We start from the raw sequence: 22,728 nt of genomic DNA on the forward strand, positions 1-22,728 counted from the left end.
AATTTGATCATTTAATACCTACTATCAGGCCGCAATTTAGCTAGGCAAGCTATTTGCAATGTGTCAATTTTCTATCATTTATGTCTTATCGCAAATAAATAACGGATGAGTATATATGTTTCTTATACCGGATCTCGTACTACTTACTTACTACAGTTTAAAGAATTAATGGCTGGAATAGAGCTTGATTCGGACCTTAAAAGCATGATTGTATTGCATGAGTAAAATTCATACTAAATTGACTTACCAATATACTTTAAACCTAACAGTTGTAGTTTGTAATGGTATCACAAGGGGTACCTTATCTTATTTACCATTAGTTACGTAATATACTGCGAACAATACTATCACTAAGTCAGGTAGGTTGATAGGTACAGTATCGTTAACGACATATCTAAGTTTTGAGTTGCGATAACTGATGTAAGAATTTCCATAATGTTTACCTAATATTTGTGAACGTTAAGTAATATCCATTAAGTAAGTTATACTTTGGACCAGACGATTTGTGATAGAGATCCAAAGACATAGTAAAAAATATTTCTAGGGATAGTTTTTGCCTCAGAATACAGAAAACTCCAGAAGGTTTGATCGCGCATAAAAATCAAGCCGTTGAAATTACTCTTTTTTTGGTGTAATTTCACGAACAAGCGATTTGTAACTCTGTGTACCTATGCAGTGTTGTGTGATGTGCTATACAGATATAATTTTTGGACACAATGCGTGCTTTATAATGACGGCTGAATGCTGCTTCTGGTGATTCCTGTATTCTGAGATATTCGTCTAGTTTTGATTTGAAAACACCAAGTCCTTATCCAAATTCGACTGTGTGGCCTGGCAAATAAATATTTGTCAAAATAATTAGTTTTTCTATATACTGTGATCTAAAGTAGAAGTAGAAATGAGTTTTTATTTTATTTATATTCTAATGAGAATTAGTTACTTCAATAAAAAATATGACAGGACTACATCGCGGTTCGCGTCTTTCTTTTCATATATTCGTAGATAGGTAGGTACCCTCTTGGCTATAGCTCAATATAAAATAATTCAGCTGGCTAAATAATTCTGTTACTGTAATTAATATTGTTCACGGCAAGTAGTTTCTTCAGTAGGTACATATTTACCTTTCTACAAACGTTCGTCAAATCATCAATTCGAATCACTTGCGTGATTTCTCTTTGTAAATCCTGTTTGTTAATGCGGCAAACACATTCCTACTGCAGATTTTTTGCAATAGTTTTACTGTTTGAAGTATGGTTCATGTTAACTTTAAGTAAATAGAGAATTTATTGGTGAATTAATACAGGCTGTCCCGAAAAAAAAACTTTATTACAAGTGAATACAAACGACTGCATTAGTAAATTTAGGCAAGTAGGCAGATATTGTAATACATTTTAAAGAAAAAAGTTGGAATGTGCACACTTTAAACATGATTATATAATGATTTATTTATTTTGCTATCATCCGCGAAAATTCGGCGAACCCATGCGACAACGTCACCCAGGTCCGACAAAATACTCTCTACGTACGTTTCACCCCGAAACCGGAGCATCCTCAGGAGATGTTGACTCTACAACGTGCAATTGCAAAGTCTTCTATCCAATACTTTAAACATGTTTTCTTGTATTGCAAATTCCCATGTTTTTTTACCAGCAACTTTGTAACTACAAAGTGTAGATACATGTTTTATACCAATTTCTAAACCTCGATAAGCGTAAAGTTTTTAAAATGTTATTACACTTCAGTGTCATGCATTTTCGTACAGGACATTTTTTTAAATCGGGTCTAAAATAATTATTGCAAGGCTTTTTCTATAAAACATTACTTTTAAGAATAGTATCATAGTGCATAAATAGTTTAATCCGCAATGTTTAATAACTATCTGACCTTAAAAATCTTAATTACAGGAGCTACAGCATTGAAATAAAATCTTTTTAACAAAAAACTAAACCGACTTCAAAATCATAAACTAAAAAGCGAAAAATAACATCGTAAATGGACTGCAAGTAAAATAATACAAACAATACATCTGCGATCGTAAGTTGCTCCTATAATACGAAAAAAATGTGTGACATGCGGGTGCACTATTGCATTTTATAAAAATACCATCTCAGGCTGAACGATCACAAAAAAGTCTGAATGATTTTAAGTCTTTAAAACGGAGTCATTACAGTAATGATATAAAAAGAAACAATTACGCAACATTAATGCTGCAAGACACGAAAACAAGCCACTTCCTCGTTTCAAATAACCTTTAAGATCGGAATACAGAAGATGTTCTTTTATTAAGTTCAATGAATTGAAGGTTCAACATTATAGGTCATGCAAACGGATACACTCAATACTGCAGTTAGTCGTGACGGTTTGTTATGTAGTACTCCACCTAGTTTGTGCAAAGTTTTTGCAGTAGCTCTCATGACAAATCTTCATTGTTCCACTCGCCTACTGTAAATAAATTCGCACGTTATTCTATTCCAAATACTTCGGGAGTCATCTAACGGGTTTTGATTTTTATTATTTTTTGTTGGTAACACTTATGCGATTGGCAACTTTTGCTTTTATTATCTACTGTTTCAGGTAATGTTCAATAACAGTAGCTTGTAGAGTTTCGCGAAACGCAGAAATAAAATAAATTATTGGAAATTCGGAGCCATTATGGTCCGGGGAACGATTTTATAGTACATTTATTTATTTAAGCATTACAAAGCTAAAATATATAGAGGTTATTAATTAAATAACGCCTAAATTCATCCCACAGTTGGCCAAAGCCCCCTTCTTCTTCCATTGTCTTTTATGATTGGTTGTTCTTTACTTGTCCAATGACAACAGTAGATTATTTCATCATCACTATTAACAACCCATTTTCGGCTCACTGTTTAGCACGAGTCTCCTCTCAGAAGTGAGATGGGTTAAGCCTTTGTCACCACGCTGGCAAAATGCAGATTGGCAGACTTCACACACGTAGAGAATTCTCAGGTATGCAGGTTTCCTCACGATGTTTTTCCTTCACCGTTTGAAACAAGTGATATATATATTTTTTTTCAATTAGATTACATACTATCGACTAAATGTTCCGTAAGTAGCTTCATCTTGATGAGATGCCAATTTTCTTTATGAAAATTATCGATTTTGGTGCTAACAGGGGTAAATGGTTAGATGTATTGTAGAATACACTAACTACTTATTCCATCAGATGTGGCGTTCATATTCTGAAATAAGGTAAAATATCTTAATAAGTAGTGTTATAACAAGTTATTATACTCGTATTCCCCACGAGAACAATCAACAGATGTAAAATGTTAATGTTAAAGATATAAAATAAGATTAGTCATCTTGGCTGATTATTGTGAGTAGTTACCTAAGTACATAATAATTAGCTTATACGAGACTTGGATACCCATCAGTTTTTGTTTCGTGGAAAAATTTCCCTTATTAGATACTTACCATGGAATATTTATTGGAAATGTGTATGATACAATATACTTAATATTGTATCCAATCACTAATTAAAGTAGGTAATTGTGTGTATGTTTACTGTATGAGTATAATTTTTTTTAATTTGGGGGTAATAATTGATTCATTTTAATATTCTACGCGAAAACCACAACGCTATGACTAAATTCATTAAAACTTCCGCAAAGTAACGCCTCCGGTCTGTTTCTATTCAATAGATGGTTTTCAAATTGTTAAATAACTAACTAGTGTTTTTCAGATAGCATGGGTACAGTGACAGTCGCCTGTATTACATTCATAATAGTAGCTGGCTCAAATATTTTGTTCCTTAATAATTGCGAGTAAGTGTTAGTATATCATCTAAATTGTTTTATCGCGCCGTGGGTTCGCAAGATTGTTCATGATTGAATTAAACACATTAGCATCATCCGTTGCTTACATCATCTCCAAAGTCAATGTGAAGTGTCTTAGAACGAGGGCCTGCGATACCCAGATATGCCTCATTTTAAAATTCAGCTGTGTGTTCCTACTATAGGTAAGCCAATTATCGAATTTAGGTCACTGTGCCTGTGGCTTTGAACTGTCGAAGGTTTCAAGCAGTGGCGTGCATAATTAATTGATTGACTAGGGTATGCACTATTTGTACAATTTAGTTATAAAATGGAAAAATCCTCCCCCAACAGGTTCGTAATGATTCCTCAGGGTAGGCAGTGCATTTTTGCACGTACGAGTAAGTCGGCGCAAATTACCATGAGTCATAGATAATAGATTCTGTTTTGTTCGATAAAGACGTTTGATGTTTTGTTTATTTGTAAAATATTGAATTAACTGTAAGAATTACTATAAATTCTTAAAATAAAATCTATTTATATTTCTTGTATTATCTGAATCAATTTAGTAATTTTATGCTCAATTGTCCACAACGTTTTTTTTTTATGGTTTCTATGGGAAAGAAAGAACGATCTTTATTTTTGATTAATACCACACATCAAATTAGGTAAGTAGGTACTAAATTATGTACATTATAAGTACCTACTTAATTATTATAGGACATGATTCTTTATGATATATGAGGAATCATACCCTTCGAAACACAGGCTTAAGAGCAAGGGTAAGGGTTGCCACGAAGCTGAGAGGCTTTACTTGGACGGTTAAGGGTTTGGACACTTGAAAACTACTACCTTCCAAATCCACCATAATTACCTACGGTAGGATCATTTTCTTTCGGACTTGGGACTTTCAGCCGTCATATAATAAGGTATGTCTGACTGGTACAGGCTCTTTGTCCAACTGTGTAGATCACCGTTGGGTAAGTAAATGCTGGTATCCCTGCAATGGCCTTGATAGTCAATCAGACTCTTAATACACTTTATACAGCAAACATTGAAACCATATTCTCTTTTATTATTTCATACAATTGATTCAACAACTCCTGTTATCAGTTTCACGTATTGTACCAATAGAATTGCTGTAAGCCTCCTATATTGTTTGCCAATTCAGGGTGATCAGATATCTCTACAATTAACAGTGAACGTTGGTATGCTAGTTTTATGTTATGTCGTTCTAAACTGTTGATATTGTGCTTTGTGATTATATTTTGATATGAGTTTTTTCTGCATACGCCCCAGAAATATCCTGACCCGAAAAATTGTCTTCCATTGCAACGTCATATCAGGTGTATCTCTCCACATTGTCTCCACATAATAATCTTAGTCAATTAGACTTAACAGAATCTGATAATTTTGTTCTAAGAAGGAAGCGAGTTAGTTTAATTTTGACCGGGCCTAGTCTAAGAACAGAATTAAGAGATACCCGACTTAAAAAATTACGCAATAGATAATTGAAGATTACGTAAATTTAAACAGATAAGAAAGCGTGTAAGGCAAATATCCAGCAGTGGAATGCAGTTGTATTTAGGCATTACTTATAATAATATTATTATTATTTACTGGTCAGCAAATAAAAGGTCACTTGCTGGTCAAAATACGATTATTTTTTTTATCTTGAAAATCGTATTAAAGTTGTTCATTCTTGACCAACAAAACAAACCGAAATTAAAAAGTGAAGATTTGCTTTTAGAGATATTTCAACATGTCTTATCATATTTTTGTATTTAACCGTATACGTAATTGGCAATGCTAATTATTATTTAGGGCCTTTTTAATATAATATAGACTTGGCAAAAAGAAGTACCTAATATTTATACTTTGAGTTATAATGTTTTTATGGCCTCTTCATTTTACAAACACTTTATAGTCATTATTATTGCATGTTGTAGTGAGCGATTTGATTGTAGCAAATTGATGTTTGTTACAGTCATATCTTACATCACTAATTCATACTTTACTTACCTATCGTTTGTTGTTATCTTTATACCGTTTTAGATTTATATTGCTTTGGATTGGACTGTAGTTTTATGGATAAGTATTTATAAAATTTCAATTTGGTCTTTAGTTTAGTAAAAACAAATACAAAATAAAATAAATGTAAATTAGTTATCTTATCATAGAGTTCAATATATTTTTACTGTGTCAATACAGATTTCGAGTCAATTGTGACCACGGATCTACATTTTGCTTGATGCATTACCTCACGCGGTCACGCCGCGCCGTCCTAGCGTTCTTTTTAAAGATTTTTTACTATTTATTTTCTACATATTTATATATGTTCTTAATATTATATTTTGTATTTATAGGTATCATTGTTTTTTTTGTAAAAATGGTTAATTATATTACATTAGTATTCAACCTTACTAGGTTGGCGATTGAAATTCATTTGTTTACTTTTGGATCAATAAATAAGTTCAATTTATTGTAATGATAACTGTTACTTTTTTTACTACCTGGTTAAAATTATTTTATGTTACTGCATCATTGAGCTGAACTGAATCAACAAGCAGCGTTTTACAAATAATTCAAATTAGCAGATGAAATGACAATAAAGGAAACGACCATAGTCATGTTTGAAATTTGTGAACAAAGATATGACTGAGTGTAATAGTGTTATGATTATGATTAGTACTAGAAGCGATTGGAAGAGGATATGTTGTGACCTACTTAGCGTGGGATAGAGACAAGGTTGTGATGATGAATGAACAGGCAACATCTAGCTTAATATAAGTCCGAGGTTTCTACATAGGTAGATAACTTATGATGTATGTGATGTTTTTTTCTTATCAACTACTTTTCTAAGTGCAAGGCAAGTATTTTATCAAAAGAATTCCTTTATCACGTCGGCGCCAGGCTTCTTCAAACCGGCCGATACAAGAAACAGGTTTTTTGTTTCTTATTTTTTTTATAAGTATATTTTTCTGTAATGTAATGCGTCTGACCTTTGGTTTTATTAAAAGGCCATATGCGCACATTTAAAATGTATATTTTTATTATTGCGGTAGTTTAGTTGTAGTATCATTATTAGTCTATATTTATTATTAATAGCCAAACTAGTCGATGTTTGCGAGTTCGTTCGTGAAACATTCGGTCAAGCTAGATGAAAATTCCTGTATCCCATGTCGAAGTCAATGTAGCAAAGCAAAAAAAATAAAAGAAGGATATCGAGGAGGATTTGGTACTACCACCACAGAATTATTACTTACATAGTACTGCATTAAAAAAATCACTGGACACTAACTAACTACTAACACTAACTAACTAACTAACCGCTAATCCGCGATTAGCGGTTCATCATCAAGCATCTTTCGCTAATCCGCGACATTTTCATGCTTTGACGTTCCAGAGAAAACTTGGAGATCGATCCCCAAGCATTTAAATATAAACTACCTTAATTTGTATAGAATATTAATATACTTGAGATATTTAAGAAGAGCCGGACATTGTTTAATGTTCATTCAAAAAAGTCACATGTAGGGCAAATGAGCTATATGGGCGGTTTAAAATCCAGAGAATAAAGAAAGTTGGTCAACTTGAATAAGGTCGGAAGGTCCTAAGGCCCCGGAGCCTACCAAAACTCCCTTGCTTTGCTCTGGTGGACATTAGTCTTAGTCGGGTATCTCAGAAAGAGATTTTTCTTGCGAAACGAAAATAAAAGGTATTTGTGCTTGCGATATTTGCAATGACCTCTCATTAATAATTTCCTAATAGGATGTCGGTGTATATTTGATATTTAAGTATTATGCTCATAGGTACCTATTTAATTTGTTTTATTCAAACCAAGTTACTAAGTTACACCTGTTCAACAGAATCAATACACGATTACAATTAATGTACGCAATACCTTTATTAGCATTTTGTTGTTTCACGACCACCGATCATGACATTGATGCCAAGAATTTAATTTCCGTATAGGTATAAATTGTATAATACCTTTAACAAATAGGTGTATTATTGTAACAAAAGCTCAATGCTACCATACATGGTCTTAAATCGTATAGGCATGTATGATGATGTATGTGGTTATTATCCTGCTATGCAAAGCTAAGTGACAATGAGCGGGTCACATAGTCCGAAGAGGTTATAGACTAAGGGCACCAAGATCCTAGAATGGCGATTCTCCACAAAGATCAGTTTAGTGACCCCTTATTAGGTGGTCCGTTGACTTCGAGAGGGTCAAAGGGCGCCGCATGTGATTTAGGGTTCATTTACACGCTCAACACGTTGCTAATGGCAGCTGGCAACTGCTACCCATGATTGCAGTCGACTGCCGTTGACTGCCGTCGACTGCCGCCGAGACGTCGCCGATTGCAGTCGGCGGTAGCAGTTTTTGTTCCTGTAAATTAACCCTTAGTTTCCTGTCTCTCTGTGGTCGTCCAACATCAGCTGATAATGATTATGATGATGATTATGACGCAGTTACACTAATAACGCATTTTAAATTTGAAGTTCGACGATCATTCTATTTGAAACAATAATGATAAAACAACACAATACATATTTCACCTAATTCAAATTGTAACCATGGACGGCCAAGGAGTTAAGAACATACGATATGAATGTTATGAATTTTACACACTTCGAACGTCTTTCATTTGACCGTGATATGTACTTGAATTTACTAATACACCTATATTATTTGGTAACTAAGTTAACTATAAAAAAATGAATAAGAATAGAAATGTATTATCTACACCACCTACACCTAAAAGTGACAATAGTTTTTTTTTATAATTAATAAAAAGTTTTAACGAATATAATATGATAGTTACGAGTATGTAACACGTGGTTAAAATTATCTCATTGATAGATACTACAAATATTTTTGATATGATTGTAATCCAGCATCCTGATATCGACTTTATTGACATTTACATATACCTATTTGTGATAACTTATGAATAAGAAGTTACATCAGTTTTTAAATTAGTTGGGGTCCCAAGGTGCCAAGCGCACTCGAAAGCGCAATATTGGTCGAACCCCCACTAGGTTGGCCGAAGACATTGCAGTGCAGGGAGTCGCTGAATGATGGCGCCTCAAGACCGTGGAGTTTTCAAGTCCATGCAAGAGGCCTATGTTCAGCAGTGGACATCAATCGGCTGTTAATGATGATAATGTTGATTTCACAGATTAATAAACATTCTCTGTTCTGTGTACACATGTTCTGTAGGTTTTTTTTTCTTGAGGAGAAAAAGATCCCTGCGAACTCCTGCCTGTCGACAGAGCAAGCCCGACTTGCACGGACTAAAATAACATCCTCTACTCCAAGGGTGGCAATGCATTACTTCATGCCCCCCTCATACGAATTTTCTCTCTTCTTCTTCTCATCTTTTACTCGAACCTCTCTTCTCCTCATTGTTTCTTTTATTATTTGTGCGTATGTGTGCCACTTTTTTTCGCTATTCAGCATACGTGTTATTAAATATTGAGAGCTTACGGCGCTGTGCGACGCAAGCTGGACACTCAAAAATGGCATGTCTTGGGGTGTCTTCCTCTTCGCAAAAGTAGCACTTCTCTAACAATTGCGAATAAATAAGTGTTGAACACCCCGTGACCACTAAGTGCCTGCGTGAGCCAGCGTTCCACCTCACTGTGGTTTTCTGTTAAATCTGCGTTTGAGATCAGTTATTAATTCCCTCGTCCAAGCTCCTTTTCTTACTACTTTCCATTCTTTTTCCCACTCTTTAAGAGATTCTTCTCGCATTTCTGTTAATAAATAAACAAATAAATTTTATTTGAAAAAAGTTGGTCGCGTTCTCTGACCATTTTATATATAGGAACAAGCCCTGCAATAACGAGAATATGTTCTGTAGTTGTAGGTTTAAATATCTGGAAAATTTTTACTGCACAGTAATTTTTTTCATAACAAATATGTGATCACGCTCATAACCGGGTTTCATTTACTCATTAGTAACACGTCGTGGGCCCGTTTCGTTCGCAACTCAAGACGATTGCGTAGGCATGTCTGTCTGTTCTAATGAGTGTAAATGAACCGCTGGCAGCAATCAGGCTGAGAAGCGGTTTACTCGCTGAGAAAACTATTGAAAAACGCTTTTGGTTATTGTGGTCATTCGTGACTTTGCGCTCTAATACCTAATTGGTTTTCATATTAAAAGAGTGTATATTTGTGCAGTAGATAAGTGGTTATCGTAACAAACGCGTATAATGAAGAAAAAGTCATACACGGTAGATTCCATTTTACAGTTTATCTATACTAATATTACAGTTTATCTATACTAATATTAAGCTGAAGAGTTTGTTTGTTTGATTGAACGCGCTAATCTCAGGAACTACTGGTCCGATTTAAAAAAATATTTCAGTGTTAGATAGCCCATTTATCGATAAAGGTTCTAGGCATATATTCCCGTATTTCTACGGGAACGGGAACCAGGCAGGTGAAACCGCGCGGCGTCAGCTAGTACTTCATATTTACATTCAGAAATAGATAGGTAATTCATTTCACGGGGTCACTTGTTTAAGTTTATAGACTAGGTATTGCTTTTCCTTTCACGTAGTTATCATAGAATTAGATTCAAGTTTTTCAAAAAGAAAATTCAATATAAACATTTATTTTCTTCAAAATTGTCGTCATATTATGGTTTGGACGACTTCCTCCTTTTTATAGGCTTGACGAAGGAATTTTTAAATTCCGCTTAAAATAAGTAAATATTTTGAACCCAATTTCAAAGCATAACGTCACTCCGACCTTTGTAATGTATGAAGTCACCATCCATGACGACTCTCTGAACCATGATAACTACAGTGGTCCAAGCCCAAGAATTGTATTTAGTATTTTACCTATACAAAACTATTCCTTTGCTGATAAAATTAGATAGGTACAATATTTTTGAGTTTCTCAAGCACAGATTAATTAATATTCTCTTCTGAACTGCCTTCTGAACCGGTGGTAGAATCTTTACAAATAGTCAACTGACGTATCAAAGGTGCTTGTAAACTGAGCCTACTTGAAATAAATGAATTTTGAATTTTTGAATTTTCTGTTCTGTGATCTCAACTATTATCTACCGTTGCAGATTAACTTACTTCTGTATTTTAATTTTCACGTTCAGTTTTTTTTAGTTCTAGTGGAGGTTAAAAAGTTCTACAATACCTAATAATTTTATTACTTAGTATTTCTCGATATTGAATCATACTTTTTATTATTGTTTGCTCAGATTTGATAAACAATCTATCGGCTTTACATTCCGATTATGCGGCCGTTATTATCACAATTTAAACTAGGTAGGTATAATATGTACACAAGCTATGCTGCAATTACGTTAAGTGTCGTGTATGTGTCAACAAAAAACACAATCATAAAGTAGGTACCTGCGACGAGTTAAAAATTAAATATGATTGAGACGAAACAAAAACAGTGTTCAGAATTTCCGTTTTTTGAATCTGCGTTTAATTGTTACGTTTTTCTGAATATTAATATAATTTCTTATACCTACGATTGTGAAATCTTGTATTATAACTGCTTGCAATAATGCGCTGTAGCATGAGGCGGGTGACAGTTGCCTTATGACGTGAACCGCGGCAAATTTCAAGAGTAAAACGAACCCGCACCATGCTACATAGCACGAAATGTAGCAGACACCGCGTATTTCTGTATCCGTGAGAATACAGGAATAAAATATAGCCTAAGACACTCACAAATAACGTGGCTTTCTATTGATAAAAGCATTTTATCAAACTCACAAAATTTAACTTTAAAGTAAGTACTTAATAATATTAGTGTAAACCTAAGGCAATCTGTAAGAACGGTCATAAAATAACAAAATATACTTATATGGGTAGGTGGGTATATTTTGTGATTGATGTAACACGTAGAATAAGTAATTCGCTATTAATATTCATGAGTTTATAAGAATTTAATGTTTTAAACATTACGGAATACTATGGTTATCTTGAACAAGATGTACGATGCAATCAGTTGAAATTGCAGTAAGAATTAATTTGTTTAAACCTTTAAATGATTTGTAGATAAAAATCTAAGCACTTATAGAAAACCTTTGAAAAACGAAAATTTTGAATCGAATCCAGGCTTATAATTATTATTCTAAATAATATATTATTCTAAAATCATGTAGAGACTGATGAGGTATTAATAAATTCATAATAATATAACAATGTTGAAAAATGGCCATTGTAAGATTAATAACTAACAGTATTTAACAAATTAAATACAAATTTTGTCGTTTGTTATAAGAAAAATGTTAAATTGATATAAAATAATTTGATTCTGTTTTCTTCCAGATACCCATCGATAGACATGGCAAATCAAGATCGCTAAATATCCGCGGCATCTATTCGAATGAACCTCTAAAAATAAGAACATGTCCCGATGTTAAAAATAGAGGAATCCCTGAAAACACAATAGATGTAAAAGGAAAAGAAAAGTTAATTATAAACAAACCTTATATGTCGTTCATTCCGAAAATGAATATGATGAACTCGGAAAAAGTAGTAGACAAAAATCCCCGTATTTTAGATTTGAGGGAAAAATTAAATGAAATTTCAAGAAAACAAGATCATAACGTTGATAAAATAACTAAAGGTTTACTAAACGATATAACGCAACAGCTAGAAGACAAAGAAGGGGATGAGTCCGGGCCTTACAGTTTATTATTTGATCTCCAAACAAATCCTTCTACTTCTTCAAAGCCACTGACCAGGCCAGAGTCTTGGAATCTAAAATCAGTAGGAGACCTTCTTGAAGCAAAATCTCAAAGTTTAAGTAGAATAACTTGTTTGAGTAACAAAAGTGTAGAAAGATTGCCGAATGTTTTGAATTTTGATGATAAACCTATGAAAGAATTTGAATATTCATGCGAAAAAGAACTAAACTACTCTACTAAGAAACCGTTTAGTACTCAATCAAGGTCTGATCTCTGTTTACAACTGAAATCTCATGTGCCGTCTCGACTTTACGAAACGAATTTAAGTCCGAACGACCAATCTTTGAGCAAAAACAACGAAGAAAACTCTCTCGATGATAGCTTAGGTATTCTTACGCCAGATCAAATGGATGATATTTGTTACTTAGAAAACGCATTTTCCCCGACGGTGGAAGGTTTGCCAATTTTTTGCGACAGCAGTGAATATAAGGCTTCCCCAGAAAATGGAGATACTCCATCAACTGATAAAACTGAAAGCAACTCTGCTGCTTCCACAATACAAAATGATGGTTTTGATAAAATTAGCAACAGGTGCAGTAAACTCAGAGAATCTTTAGCACCTATAGCTACATTAGATGTTATTGACCCCATTGGTGAAGAAAGTGATTATAAAACTTTTAGCTTTGCTATTGAAGAATCGCTGGGACAAGACGAAAATTTCGTAAAAAATGATATAGATTTTGGTAAAGAAGATTCTTTGAATTTAGTTGAAGATGAATTTTTACCATCAATTCATGGTAGTATCTTAGAACCAGCAAGTTCCATCGGTGATACGACGGTTAATTTAGATATACCCTTGGACTGCAAGCACGGTAATCCTATAGTAACGAACAGAATAGAACAAACACCATCACCTGAAGATTTGCCACTCGACAGTTCTGATATTAATGGAGAAATTAGCACCTATTCTCAATTTTCTGCATCAACATTACATGACTCACAGACATACTCCGATAGTAAAAACGATAAATCCATGGAAACATCAAAGGTGTCTAATAGTTTTATAACGAGTATCACGAGCATTACAAGTCTTGATGGTTATCAAGGAGATGGTGAAATGTCAAGACCTGTAAGTAGAAGTGCAGATCATAATGTGGGACCCAGAGAAGATGCCATTGAAATGGATTGGCAGAATGTGCCGGTAACCAGAAGAATTGACCCTATGACCGATTCTGACTTCTTCACAGAAAGTGATGCGGATGGCTTAGATGAACATATGCAAAGAGGCGACAGAAAAGCACAAGTAATTGATGGTGCCCTTTATGGTGGTAAAAACGGGAATGGAAACGCTCCTCTAATTGTAAATAGAAGCGAAGATTCTTGCATGGAGTCCAGTGGAGTATATACAGATTTTGAAAACCACCGCTCATCGCCTGTTTTCTTAAACGTTATAAACGATATGTCTCCAACTTCTACGACATCTACACATTCAGAATGCAGTCAGAAAAGTTCTGGCAAAATCAATCTCTGTTTCACTCCTTTGGAAGACACCCAAGAGGAACAAAACTCTGATATATCGTCGCATGTCATTGACGAAGATGAGACTCCGAAGAACACAAGTAAAAGAAATTCTCTAAATAGTGTAAAAGATGCAAGATGTGTAGATAAAAATAAGGAAGAGAAACGAAGCTTTACGTTGAAAAAATATAAAATGCCTAAACGTGATGTACCTAGCAAGCTCAAGACCATGTTGGCAAACAGAAAGACTGATGCAGATAATAGCGTACAAAGTAGTCCTAAAATTGTGAAGAAAACAGAAAGGCGGGACAACTTTTTGAAAAAGAACTCTTTGGATATAAAAATTGATTATAAAACAAAATCATTTAAAGATATTAAATCAAAAGTGGATTGCTCGTTCACGTTGCAGCGTTCGCAGACATCGTGTAGCGTAACAAGAATGCTGAGCTCAAAGTCAACGAATACTAACATGAAACCAAAAAGGTAAAAACCAATAACTATACTACTTTTGTACTATCTTGAATAATTTAACATAGGGTGGCACTTTGCTGGACGTGCTTTTTGCATGCTCTTCGAAGTGTTGAGCTATGTTTAAAGGTCATGGTTTGCCAATAGGGATGATGACAGTTTTTTTTAAATTGTATTATAAGTTAAGCGTATGCTAATAGTAAAGCAATTTTGTAGAAGTGTATCTGCGGTCATTATTTTCGGAGGAACAAGAATTTTAAGTGACAATGTTGCGGCGCTGCCATGGATAGCTATGAAACGCATAAATGGCACGAAAGAATGACGACATTGCTGAGCGAAATCGTTAATTTTGTATGGACGTTCAAACGAAATTACAAATATCTTTGTCATTTGAGCGTTTATGTTTATACTTTATATCATTAAAATGGTCACATTTATAAATCTTATTTAATTTATAAATATATAGACAAACTTAGGTTTGTACGTATTATATAGTTAACATTAACCTTAATTACCCGATTGTCTCATTTAAATCAATATATTGAAACCTTGTCATCATCCCTATTACCAGGACTTCGTGATTTTTCCGTCAATTAATTATTATAATTAAAGATAAGCCATTTTTTATTTCAATATGTATGTCATAAATGAGCCTTATATTTGCAGTCGCCATATGCGCATGCGGATGGACCTGGGCTCTGCCAACGGCAGTGGCAAAAGCAGTTTGCACAGTTCTCAAAGTGACATCAGCGCTTCCAGCACTCCTCTTGGGAAACATACATCCAGTCGCTTCCCTTTACTCAGTGAGTTTTAGTTTTAATGTTATATTTTTGTCTATGAACGAGATAGGGTCTACGTCTGGCTGGACTACTATTTCACTTGATGTTACTTGAAGTTGTAGTCTTGGGTATATCACGCAGAGGCATAGCTACCGCCGTATCAGCCGTATCAATGTTACGGGGCCTACAGGGGCCAAAAATATTTGTAAAATGTAATAAGTACAGAGAGATTGTGAGTTTGAGATTGGGTGAGAACTTAATCTGGTTCTTTTTGGAAACAAAATATATACCTAATATAAAACTGCCTATAGACTTTCACTTCAGAAATGACAAAAGTAAAAAATATAAGTTTTTCCGGGTAAAGGGTGCGCCCAAAAGTTGGAAACATCCTGCATATGTTAAATCACTGTTTTATTTATCCTGAACCAAAGCCACCAAGCCCAAGCTATCTCAATTATATATTTTAATTATTTACGTTGGTATGAGCAAAAAGCTTTAGTTTCTCTTAACATAGGTATAATTACCTAGTCCATAATAACTATATGCATAAGGAAATATAGTATTAAATTACATAGGTAGGACGGAAGGTACTACGTGGATATAGGTTTCGTAGAATAATTACAGGTATTAGAATGACTTTACGTTTGAGCTTTTATGTTTACAGCAGTTAGAATGTGAAACTATATTAAGTAACAACATTCGACCTTAATAATATAATAATATTTTTTATTAAAAGGGAAAAAAAACTCAATACAAAATAGGTATGCTTAGTTTAAACTTAGGTCTATAGCAGTTAAACAACTCGTAATATGCACGAAGTCAAATCTTAAGCCTATAAAACTACGTCTAACTGGAATGGTTAATAAACCCAATTCCACATGTCAAACAGGTCACAAGGATCATAAATCATTTTCTGTTCATGTCTTGGTAAATAGATATTAATAAATAAATAAAATAATAGATAAATTGGATTGTGCATATCTTCTTTAGCTACTTTAGCTGTGTTTTTAAATCGTCTTAATTTAAGTATTTTTATTTAACAAAAAAAAACTTAACAAATGAATGTATATGTATATTAGATTTAATCATTATAATCGTATCGTATATTTATTTTAATTGAGTTTGCATGCTTCAGAAAATTTGTCTAACGCCTATTAAAATCCGATAGCAATTGCTCTAGGGACAAACATCGTTACCTGGTAGTTTTAAGTTCTCATTCTACATCACTATTACGCGTATAGTTCTTCATTATTTTTCAATAACTCATTGTTGGTGGCATATCTCTTACATAATATTATTTAAATCGAGTTGGCAAGTTTCATAATATTCGCTGACTCTAACGCCTGGTAAAAAGATAATAGCAAATACTCTAAGGATAAATCTTGCTAGTTGTATTTGTATTAGATTCGAATACATAACCAGTGTGGTTCTTCATCATTTTGAAATATTTAATTATTTGTTGATGGCATATAAATATCTATATATTTTACATATTATTTAAATTGATTTGGCAATCATTAAAATATTCTGTCTCTGTAACGCCTTGTAAAAGACAATAGTAAAGCTGTGAAGATAAACTTTGCTATCTATATTATCAATTTCAACTAGGTACGTAACCACTATGATTCCTATTTCGTTTAATTAAGTTTATTTGTGTTTTTTTAATGAAAGGTATTATGAAATTGAATTCTTAAGCCCCGCTTTAGAAATTTTGGCTACATCCATAATATAGAATAAGGACCAATAAATAATTTAAGGCATTTATCGTTACCTACATAAAAATACTACATAAAAATACATAATGTGGTTCTCGTTCCCGCGGGAATACGTGGCTTTCTACTAATAAAAGAATTTTCAAAATCGGTTCAGTTATAATTTCTTTATAATATTAGTATAGATAACTGTACGATTTAGCCCCAGATTTTTTAATTAATTAATTATAGTAGATTAGGCTACTAGAATGAAGTAGGAATGTCTCTGATAATTTTTTGCATTTCAACTAATCATTAAAACGAAAATCTAATATAATTACTAACTAATTTATAAAAACAGACAAAATTCAATCCAATATGTAATAATACAAAAATAATATGGTATTCTGTTTTATTTTTTAAACTGGCACAAAAGAAATTAACCCCTACTTAACACCATACGAGGTGAAAATTTTAAACTATTTAAAATATTTATTCGACCATCAATAACCTATACCGTTTGTCAAAAATATAACTTGTACTCGGCTGATTTATATTTTTAGGCAAATTTTTAACCCCTAAAGAGTTGAGAGGCCCCTAATGGCGGAAAATCAAAAATTTATATTTATCTCAGAATTTTAAGAGTAAGCAACATGAAAAATTAAGTCCGCGGGAATAAAAACAAAATTATAATGTATGTACTCGTATCAGCTATCTGCTTGTATCTGATAGTATAAATATCCCGTCAAAATCAGTTCAACTATTAAGAGATTAGACAGAACAAACCGACAGACAAAAATTAATAAACTAGAATTCTGGGAGAGTCTAAAAGCTATTCCAAAAATTGTCAGTCTACGCGTCTGAAATGAAAACTTCTAGGTATTACAATAATTAATTATGATGTATCTGAGCGTTATGGTGTGTTGTTTTTCCTCATTCTAGGTTTTAAGGAAAACTGCGACAGGCACTTTCGCCTATCAAATAAGTTTTCCTTAAAACCTATATTTACGCGGACAGAGTCGCGACGAATACAGTAAAACACTTTGCGTAGGTATAAAGTACTACAGAAGTGTATTCAAATGCAGTTGCATTGCAAAATTGATCTGTCGATGCACACTGTTGTTTTCCTAATCAGCTGCGTGTATAAATCAATGCAAAAGGTCGTCGGAGTGACACGAGGAGGACCGCATGGCAACTGGCATTTCCTCCTGTCGGCTGTTGTTACTGTAGTCGAACTAGTCGAGTAGTCGAGTCGGAACGTTAACGTTGCCAGTCGCCGGTGAGACGCGAGCCGGCGCGCGCCGTATGCGCTAGACTGTCGCGCGTGACGTCACAACACGAAAAATCAATGGTTCCCCTCCGTCCCTAAGGTTAACCGCATACCGCATTTTTATCAAAGGAAAATGTGACCTATGCCAGTGAAGTGCTAAAAACTACAGTTCAATACATGACGAGATACGAACGCTGCACGAATGTGAACGGTTTACTTTCATGTATCTACGTACCTACCTGTTTTTGTGTGGTGTCATAATTTTAGTTTTTATTTTTTTTTAAACCGTAAAGTTTTTCTATCCCTCTAATTTACTTTTCTATAATTTTAAATTAAATTAAACTGCATTGCAACTGACGTGACTTAATTTGTCATGTAAGCAAATTATGCTCGCGACGGTTACCTTTTAATGAATTCCAGCCGTTGTAAAAATAGACAGACATGACCGTTACGTAAAAATTGTCAGCACAGTGGTTAAATTAAATTAGTGACTAACAAGAAGTAAACAGTTAAATGCATATACTACTTACTTATAAAGAGTTAAAGAAACGAGACGAAAGATATTTTGCATCGAAAATCCTTCATTACTATTAAAACAGCTGGATCAACATATTTTGAAATGCGTTCGTTAATTTTCGTATACCTTGTTTAACCAAACCTATTGTATTTATCTGATATCTATACTAATATTACAAACCGAAGAGTTTGTTTGTTGCTTGAATCTCAGAAACTACTGGTCCGATTTGAAAAATTCTTTCAGTGTTAGATAGCCCATTTGTCGAGGAAGGCTATAGGCTATATAATATCCCCGTATTTTTATGTGAACGAGAACCAAGCGGGTGAAACCGCGCGGCGTCAGCTAGTCTATTATAATCAGTTGCCAAGTTAGTCCTTACGACTTTATTTATTTTTGTTGTTTATTTTGAGTAGGAATTATCTATATATGTATAACTCCCTATAACTTGTGGCTGATCTTATAAAATCTCTTGTATTTATCTTACCACAAATCGAATCGGCATAAGAAATCGAATGAGAGGAATCAATGACTTTTTCAAACAAATCTATACAAAAGGCGAGTCAACACAATAGAACAATAACCTATAAGAAAGTTATATTACTCAACTACTGGCAAACTTGAATAACACGTTAAAAATATACATTTTACATTTGATTAGATCTAAACATATCAAAACAATTCTTGTTTTTGATAGCTTACCTACCAAAGCCCTTTGATGCCAACCAAATCCACCTTATCACCATCTTATTAAAATTAGATTTAGCAATTACTTTAACATAATCATTAGAATAATGAGCGTCAACTCGCCAACAAACTGCCTTTACAGTTTGGCGAGAGTATAGATTTGTTCAATAATTGTTAAGTGTTACCAATAAAATAAAAAAAAAAATAAAAGTCCAAGAACTGATTTGATATGTTTATACCATACCAATAACTTGATTATCAACGAACGGTTACGTCGGAATCAAACTGTAATCAAAGTTCTATGCCTACCTTTCACTACATGACTGACCATGTAGTTCAACACGCAAAAAGTAATTGTGAGATCTAGAGAGAGGTTATAGAACATTGTATTTGTAGGCAGTTTGTAGGCCTTCAATATTTAATAGCGTGACATTAAATTTAACAGAACAACACTTTATTAATAACTCTCTGAGAGTTGACCAATTCTTACCAAAAATTCAACACTTAGAGATAAGTAAAGTTGAGGTAGATAGTAGATGTAATTTAGTTGATCTGCTCTTAAAGGAGTGTAACAGTAGATTATCAATTTGTCTGTGTCATACCAACTCTTATCTAAGTGTAATTGAGATAAAAGATCAACGTCTGACAACACCATTTTGTCGAAAACACACATGCCTGTCATCATTTACTTAGCATTCATTTTGTAATATTCGAAAATGGTAGTAAAGTTAAAAGTTCAGTTACTAAACAAAACTAAACGAAAGACTTAGAAAGCTGCACGATGAAATTGATTGTTTCATATTTACAATTCAAAAGAGCGAAGTCAATAAATAATGCGGCAACAAAGCGATGCAGATTTGAATAACGTAATTCCTTCCCGACTTTGCATTTATATTGGGAACTTCTTTAATGCATGTTGTAAGATTTATCGCTAATATTGGCTCAAGAATTGGAACTGCACCGTTGATTGGCCATAAAGCCCGTGGCGGAGGTATAAAATGGTCTAATGGTCTAGCAGGCAACGTTCGCAAGTGAAATCCGCTGGAAGGCGATGCAGTGTAACGGGTTATTCTCGTCGACGGATTTGTTGACGGGCCGAGAAACGTTGACCCCATCGGAAAGGCGAAATTGCGAACTTAAAGTGCGAACTATCTAAGTTGGGGAGGATTAACTTGACAAGTATAACAGGTTTCGTTGGTCAAAGACAAATCTACAAGACAAAACATTTTTTTTACAATACGAAATTTTAGATTTGATTGAACTAATTAATTTAAAATTCAAAGAAAACAAATAATGATAACTCTAAATAAAGCTGAGTATTATTAAAATAAACATCCACATGGTTCACATCTAACTCGAGAATTAATTTAACCATTATATTTACAAAACAAGAATGATAAGGATGTTTAATAATAAAGTAAATTTTCTATATTTCGCCACCATAAAAATATCCTTTAGCCCAAATGTACTTATTCCAAGAAATTAAAAATTTAACAATGATCGTAAACCTATCATTAAATATATCTCATTGTTTTTTTAATCTGTAACACGTGCTTCTAACCGTTATTATGATTAAAAGCCCAAATTATGATTTAGTACTTCGGGGTATCCACCATATATTTAACCTAATTTAATACTTCTAAATGGTATTCATTAGCATAAATATTTAAGTAGAACCTCGAATAATACATAATAGCACAATGGCCTAAAAGCCTACGTGAACGTGACATTCCGTCGATATATCAATGGATTAGTAGTACGGCCTACTTAAAGTTGGGCCTTTATTTGTGTTATTTGATTGAGTAATCTATTGTAATACGAACTACCCCGCCCTAATTAATTACTAGATATTTTGATTCCATCTATAACACGCATATTGATTTATTATCATATCTGCGACATTGTTATATTGTGGCCAGAGGCTTAGCGTGCCCTGTATTAAAATTAGTTGGGGGGCGTAATATATATTCTATAGGTACAAGGGTACAAATGAAGGGTAAACATTTCTGACAAAAATGCTGGCTTAAAATAACCCTTCTTGCAGTCGGGTAATAAACATAACAGTGACTTAACTTATTTTGGGTGTTTCCAACTTTTAGGGGCATGCTGAAAACCTTGAAAGAAAATATATTGTTTCTTTTGTCATTGCTGATAAGGTAGCCCCTGATTGTAGCTAGCGCGAAGAAATTAGAATTAAAGAAGTTGTAGAGATATCGGGAAAATGCCTTTGCCTGAATATTATAGTCGTACGTTGTATAAGAAAATACTGTTGATATTGATAGGATATAATATAAATATACTAATCAAATCAAATTCTGTAAAATTTGTCTGTTTGTAAATACTGCTACAAATTCAGACGGCAAATTCTTTAAGAACAAAATGTAATAGCATACACATATTTTAATTATGCATGAGAAAGTTAACATATATTCTATGTATTAAATGATTAAGTAACATTATTTAATCAAAAAATATAGTTATAAAGTATAATATTTCTTTTATAATATTTTTTTTATTTAAAATATCTTGCATATAGAAGCACGTAGAGTGCACAATCTAATAGCAAGGTGATTAGAAAATACTGCCATTAGAGGATTATTACTCTATTCACTTTCACACCTTTTCTTATATTCGATCTACAATGACTATTTAATGTTGTTAACTGATTGCAATTTACGTTGATTGGCATAATCTTAGCTAATCTATTCTATAAATTAATTATAAATACTTTATAAACTGTTCTAATTAATATTAAAGAAATATTTTGTTTTAGTTGTAGACAAATTTATGTTTTGTGCGACTTCTTCTTCTGGTATGGCTCTTTGTGTGTGGCTAGGTACTTTGACTTTTGTCCTTAGTCCCTTTGGTTTAGGTTCTCGCTAGATTATTTTACCCAGCTAAGCTAGAGCCAGAAGATTAGCAGGCCGCCCAAGTCATCCAATAAGAACCAATGTTTCAACATTAAAGCATGTATATCAACGATCATCAGTGTCTTCTTTTTCTTTATGTAAGCTTTGGATGTAGGACTTTTGATTATATTTGAAATGTGTATCATCAGAATTGAACTGTGTTTGTTAAGAAGTCAGTGTCCTGTTTCATTCCTACTACAGTTCTCAACTTATAGCGATGTCGTTTGCTTACTTCAGCACTTATTTGGTGTCTCTAATTTTGTATGATGGAACACATGTTTTTCGCCCACGGGATAAACCTACGGATACTTGCTAACCGCGACATTGATGAATACTAGGCAGTTAGACACAAGGTTTGCTTTATGCATATTTGTCTAGTGTAGCTACTAATAGTAGAGACGACCGTATAGCGTTTGCCTTGAACGCAAAAGT

General features: G+C 33.5%; 1 protein-coding gene across 1 annotated transcript in view; it reads left to right on the top strand.

The window, feature by feature from the left end:
* The window catches only part of LOC112045111 (uncharacterized), a 132,151-nt gene that overhangs the window by 8,866 nt on the left and 100,557 nt on the right, over positions 1-22,728 (top strand). The window contains exons 2-3 of the mRNA XM_024081192.2: positions 12,099-14,461; positions 15,113-15,249. Of these exons, the coding sequence (XP_023936960.2) occupies positions 12,099-14,461; positions 15,113-15,249 (2,500 nt within the window). The remainder of the gene's footprint in view (positions 1-12,098; positions 14,462-15,112; positions 15,250-22,728) is intronic.

This window comes from Bicyclus anynana, chromosome 9, assembly GCF_947172395.1.
Source record: "Bicyclus anynana chromosome 9, ilBicAnyn1.1, whole genome shotgun sequence".
NCBI classification, from domain to species: domain Eukaryota; kingdom Metazoa; phylum Arthropoda; class Insecta; order Lepidoptera; family Nymphalidae; genus Bicyclus; species Bicyclus anynana.